We start from the raw sequence: 6,278 nt of genomic DNA, 5'->3' as shown, positions 1-6,278 counted from the left end.
CCAAACTCAGCATGGCCTGAGCATCTGGTCCCAGGCTGCTTGCCCAAGAAAACGTTTTCCTTTTCCTTCTTTTTCTTTCCTTAAAAACACCACCGCCAGAGCCAGTCCATCTGCAGAGATGCCTTCCCGGGGGATCAGATGATGGCATCCTGCACCTTATTAGGAAGCTCATGGTAAACATTAAGTGGAGGCCGTGGGGCGTGTCACTGTCTGGCCCCAGATGAGCGTGGCCTGCAGGCTCCGGGCTCAGCTCCTGCTTCTGCCACCAAGGAGCAGCATGGCCACCGGCCTGTTGCTTCTGCTCTCCGGGCCTCAGTTTCCCCATCTGTAAAACAGGCTGACTAGCTCACCGCATGATTTGTTTACACACACACACCCACACACACCCACACTCCCAATTCTCTATTTTCAAAATGAGTTAATTATGTGCTCCCAATGTTATGAGATGCAGAACAAGCTGGACCCCTCAATCTAGCTGTGACCTTCAGGACTTAATTAAACCCCTGTCACTCAGCTGTGCGTGCTCTGGAGCCACAGTTTTTCTGTCAGTACGATGCAGGGGGCCGGGGGCAGGGGAGGTTGGACTAGATGATGCCTATTTTCCTTTTAACTTGGATATTCTGTGATTCCAAGAACCATACCTTTCTTTCTCTCTCTCCCTCTTTCAATAGAAATTAACAGCTCACAGGAGGTTTGTCAGATCCTCCTGAGTCAGAGAAGAGGGTGTTAGGTGATGGTCCTAGGATGGGGGCGGAGGATGTGATAAGAGGAAAGGTCAGGAAAGGAGGGAGAGAAGCCATCTCCCAGAGCAGGAGCTGGGACCACAGAACCTCATGCAGGAAACCAGGAGTCGGGGCTTCTTGGGGGAAAGAAGGAGGGGGGGGGCTGAGACCCCGAGGCTCCGCGGGATGGGCACGGACTTGCCTCCTCTGAGGTGGTCCCACACTCCATGTCTTTGCTCACGCGGCTCCCCTGCTTCTGCTTCTCCCCACTCATCATTCAAGGCCTGACATAGTGCTTGTTTCCTGTAGCCCAGGGTTGGCACACTTTTAATGTAAAGGGCCAGTAATAAGCATTTTTGGCTCTGAGGGCCATGTGATCTCCACCACAGCTCTTCAACTTTGTCCTTGTCGCTCGAGAACAGCCAGAGACAACCTGTGAGCGAGGGGCATGACTCTATTCCTAAAGAATTTATTTGAATTTCAGGTACTTTTCACCTGTGACAAAATGTTATTCTTCCTTTGATTTTTTTTTTAATCATTAAAAAATGTAGAAACCATTCTTAACTTGTGGACTGTACAAACACGGGCAGGGGTCCACAGTTCGCCAGCTCCTGCTCTGGCCTCTTGCTACGCAAAGTGCAGTCCACAGACCAGCAGTATCGGCCTCACCCGGCAGCTTGCTGGAAATGCAGAAGCTCAGGGGCCCACCCCGAGTGACTGAGTCAAAGTCTGCATGTTAGCAAAATCTCTGGATGACCCCTGTGCACTTTAAAAAATACTGATGCCTGGGTGTCACCCGGGGGTTCTAATGTAATAAGTGTGGATGCAGCCTGAACACTGAGATTTTGTAAAGCTCCCCAGCTGATTTTGTTGTGCCCCAGGAAGATCCCTAGGGAGAGAGGGCAGCCCCTCCACCTGGCTCCAAAAGCTCTCTGGTCACTCATCCACGGCAAAGCATGTCACTCTATATGCGTGTCACGCTCTGAGCTCCTCTGGGACCAGGACCCTGTGTAAGCCTGATTCACGGAAGAGCTCAGACAAACTTCTCACCCTCTTGGGAGTCGGTCTCCTCCTAAGGGTGGATGAGATGGGCTCTGAGTGTTTTTGTAGCAATAAAGACACTCTCCCCAGGGAATTCCTTGGTGGTCCAGTGGTTAGGACTCAGCACTTTCACTGCCGAGGGCCTGGGTTCAATCCCTGGTCAGGGAAATAAGATCCCATAAGAAGTCACCGGGCGTGGAAAAAAAAAAAAAAAGACACTGTCCCCCGACCCCAGGTGCATAGTAGGGAAGGTGCCTCACCTCCTGGGCTCTCTCCAACCCCGAACTTCTTCCCTGCTCTGGGCTCAGAGTTCTCAGGCCAGCACAGGCTTGGGGCTTCCCAAGGACTCTGGGGGCAGGGGGACAAAGAGAGGCAATCCCACCCAACTCAGTCACATTCAGCAGGCCCCACTGAGCCCCAGGGATGCCAAACAATCGCCTCTTCCCGAGCCTCTCCTCCATCCCACTGAGTCCCACAGCCCTGGGCCCACCTCTTCCTCTGCCTTCCATGGTCACCTGACCCAGTATTCCCTGGAGAAACGTGTGAGGGAGGGGTGCACAACATTGGCTCAGGGCCCCGCACCTCACAGGGACGGCTCTCTCTCCTCCCTTCAAGGCCCCTACAACGTGGCAGCCTCCCACCCCCTGGAGTCCCCAACCCAACACGTCCGCAGCCCTAGTCTTGCAAATCCTGGACGGGGCCCCGAGAAAGCATCCCTCTTTATACATATGGGAAAACCAGGGCCCAGAGAAGGAAAGACCTGCCCAGGATGGTGCAGACCAGGGACTACCTCCCCTTCCCCTCCTCCTAGACCTCCCCCTCCCCTCAGAGGGCTCCTGCGCCCGCTGCCCCAGGAGGGGAAGGAGGAACAGAGCTCTGGGGTTTGTGGAAGGTGGAAAGCCAGAGAGAGGGGCCTGCTGGGACCAACTCCATGCCAAGGGGACTGCCTTTGACTAAGAACAGTGTGACAGTGCCCTGTGGCCACCACTCCCCCATCTGCATACCAGCCCAGCCCTGGGGAGGCCAGAGTGGGAAGCTGTGCCCCTCACTCCTCTCCCAGCACACAGTAATGGAAACACCTGCCGTTTACTGAGTAGCTACTATGTGCCAGGCACTGTGCTAAGCACTGTGATTCCCTGAAGTAATTCTTCCATTTAATAAATGATCAGAATGAGGATCAGAGAGGTTAAGCATCAGGCCTAAGGTCACACAGCAAGTAAGGGAGTGGTAAGGGAGGGATGGTAGAGAACAGTGTTTAAGCTAGAAGGCATCTCAGAGATCACCTCCTCATTCCCTGGACTTCAAATCTAGGTCTGTCTGTGTCTGTTCCCCGGGGGCTCGCAGACTAGGCTGGCAGCGGGCCACCCGGAGCGTGCTCAGGTTTGCCCATTCAGCTGATACCTCAGAAGTGCTGGTTCTAGGAGCAAGGATGAGCTGGAAGACAGGCACGTCCACCCCGAGGACGCTCAACCCCTCTCCTGGTCTGCAGACCCTCCCCTCATGGCCCAAGCACACGCCTCTGTCCCAAGACCTCCTCACATCAAAGAGAATGAATGTGCTTTGGGGGTCATCAGACCTGGGACTGAATCCCTGGTCTGTGTGCCCCGGGGCCTCAGTTTCTTCTTCTCTAAAGGGGGGGGGGAGGCTACCTAGCTAGCAGGGTTGCTGGAAGGAATGGAAAGAAGTTGTGAAAAGGGCCTTGCACAGGTGATTAAGAAACGGTAACCCCACTGCTTGGTGCTCTCCGTTCTGTGAATTCTTCCTCTCCTGGGAGTAAGCTTTTCCTCAGAAGGAAACAGGAGGCACAGAGCCTCCTGGATTGTGGCAAAGCTCCCTGGGCTGAACCTTATGTAGGAGCCCTTCTTTAACTAGCCCTCAGCTAAAAATAAACGCTTTGGGCTGCACACCTACCTCCCAGGAGGGGCTGAGTCACATCTGGGAGTGGGGGTGGGGTGCGGCGGGGGACAGGGCAGGGAGCGGCCAGCCTGTGACAGAACCTACAACACAGGCGGGCGCAGAGAGCAGGAGGCTTTATTGAAGGAGATACAGAACCGGGCGAGGGCGCCTGCCGTCAGCCAGACCACAGCCCTCATCACCCCAAACTGTCAGTGATCCCTGGACGCCCCTCCCCGCCCCCGTCCCCGCCCCCGGGACCCTGGACAGCCGGAAACACAAAGGGATCTTACCCGGCCTCATCAGAGGTGCCCAAGAGGGCCTTCAGAGTTCTGTTCTGGAGAGGGCTGGGGGACAAAGGACAGCCCCTCCCGGGCAGTCACTGGCAGGCCTGTCACACCCGTCTGTCCATCCATCCACCAGCCCAGTCCGTCTGTGCCCTGGTCGTCCCTCGTCACTTGCAGCTCTGGAGCCGGGTCCTGTGGTGCTTCTCCTCGGTCAGCAGGGGGATGAAGGTGTCGCTGTGGGAGATCTTCAGCCGGCTGCTCCAGCTCAGCCCCTCCTTCCCGGCGGGCTCTGGCGGGAGGTTGTCCAGGTCGCCGCGGGAGCCCCCTGTCTTGCCCTCGCCCACACTGCTGGAGTTGAGCTCCATCAACTCCAGCTCGTGCTTGGCTGCCGTTTCCAGGACTCGCTGCTTGTTGTAGTATCTGACAAAGTTGTTGATGATGGGGTGGATGGGCAGGGCAATGGCAATGACCCCACACAGGAAGCTGATGGCTGCATTGAGCTTGCCCAGGGTGGTCTTGGGGTAGATGTCACCATAGCCAACCGTGGTCATGGTGATGATGGCCCACCAGAAGGACTGGGGGATGCTCTTAAACAAGGTCTCCGGGTGGCTCTGCTCCATGGTGTAGCCCAGGGCCGAGAAGACGAAGATGCCCACGGCCAGGTACATGAGCAGCAGCCCCAGTTCCTTGAAGCTGCGCTTGAGGGCGTAGGTGAGGGTCTGCAGCCCCGAGGAGTGGCGCGCCAGCTTGAAGATGCGGGCGATGCGCATGATCCGCAGGGCCTGCACCGCCTGCTGCACGTTGGTCAGCTCCATCATGCGGGCGCCCAGGTGCGTGAGCGTGAAGCTCACGTAGAAGGGGAGGATGGCCAGCACGTCCACGATGTTCATGAAGGACAGGGCGAAGTGCAGCTTGTTGGGCGAGGAGAACAGGCGCAGCAGGTACTCCAGCGTGAACCAGCCGATGCACGCCGTCTCCACGTTCTCCAGCGTCGGGTGCTCCACGCGGTTGCCCTCGGCGTCCAGCACCTGCAGCTCGGGGATGGTGCCCATGCACATGACCACCGACGAGACGAGGATGAGCAGGAAGGACAGGACGGCCACCACCCGCGCCGGACACGAGGACTCGGGCTTCTCCAGGAACTTCCAGACGCACTTCTGGCAGCGCTGCCAGCGGCCCTCGGCCGTGTCCACGCCCAGGTCGTCCAGAATGAGCTGCACGCGGCGCGCAATCTCCTCCAGCTCCTCGCGCTTCTCGCTCAGGTGGCTCTTGCAGCAGTCGTCCAGGAACTTGAGGTCCACCTTCCAGAAGTCCATCTCGTTCTTGAAGCAGATGGGGCAGATGCCCTTCTTCATGTGGACCTCCCCAAAATAGTACACCTCAATGACACACTTGAACGCGTCCGGGTCCCTGTCGAAGTAGAACTCGCGCTTCCCGGGGTCGTAGTCGTCGCACAGGGAGAAGATGGTGTCGTAGCCCCCGGCCAAGCAGTCGATGAGCTCCGCCAGCCGGGTCTCGGGGTACCGGCTGAGGAGGTCTCCGTACAGCACCCGCCGCACGCCTCCCACGTTGACGACGATCTCCATGTCGTCTCCCGCCCGGGAGCCCCGGCTGCCCGGCTCCGGGAGGCTGCGCTCCCCGGCCCCGTCCATTCTCCCGGCGAGGGCCCGCGCGGCCTCGGCTCCGCGCCCTGCCGCCGCCGCCGCCGCCGCCGGGGGTCCGGCGGGTGCCGCCGGTGCGCGGCCCTCGGGGAAGCCCGGCCGGCGCCCGCCTGCCTGGAAGCGCGGTCACAGCGGGCGGCAGCGGGCCGGGGCGCGCCGCGGGGGAGGCAGGCGCCTGGCGGCGGGGCTCCGGGCGGGCATCCGGGCGCTGGGGCGCGCCGGCGGGGGGCTCTCGCGGCCACCGGCCTCGCCCCGAGCTCTCACCCCGGCTCCCGGGTGGCGCGATCCGCCGCTTCGGCTCGGCCTCCGGCGGGAGTGGGGTCCCCTCGTGGGCGGCCGGCACCGTCCTCCGTCCCCGGGCGCGCGGGTCCCCGCGTGCGACACCGGCGCGAGACGTGCCCCGCGGCCGCCGGCCCCACGCAGCCCGCCGAGGTGTGCGGAGAGCAACTTGGGCTTGCTGTGCCCGAGCCGTTTCCAAACACAATAGGAATTCCAGCCTGACGTCAGGAGCTTTTCAAACTGTACCCTCTTCTGGTGAAATTCTGCAAGGCACGCGCGGCAGCGGCAGGGGAACGGGTTAACCCTTGGGCAGACGGGCACAGCTGCGCGCCGGCCACCGCCGCTGCCGCGCGACTGCCCGCCGCTCCCGGCGCCGCAGGTCACCCAGGGGCCCG

General features: G+C 59.9%; 1 protein-coding gene across 1 annotated transcript; it reads right to left on the bottom strand.

Moving 5' to 3' along the window:
- Positions 1-4,110: 4,110 nt before the first annotated feature.
- Positions 4,111-5,598, bottom strand: KCNF1 (potassium voltage-gated channel modifier subfamily F member 1). Its single transcript, XM_068565109.1, has one exon. It carries the CDS (start codon positions 5,593-5,595, stop codon positions 4,111-4,113), a length of 1,485 nt encoding a protein of 494 aa, XP_068421210.1. The 5' UTR covers positions 5,596-5,598.
- Positions 5,599-6,278: the final 680 nt, after the last annotated feature.

The sequence above is a fragment of the Eschrichtius robustus genome, chromosome 15 (assembly GCF_028021215.1).
Source record: "Eschrichtius robustus isolate mEscRob2 chromosome 15, mEscRob2.pri, whole genome shotgun sequence".
Taxonomy (NCBI): Eukaryota; Metazoa; Chordata; class Mammalia; order Artiodactyla; family Eschrichtiidae; genus Eschrichtius; species Eschrichtius robustus.
Note: the sequence above shows the minus strand (reverse complement) of the source record. Positions and strands in the feature narration are given on the sequence as shown.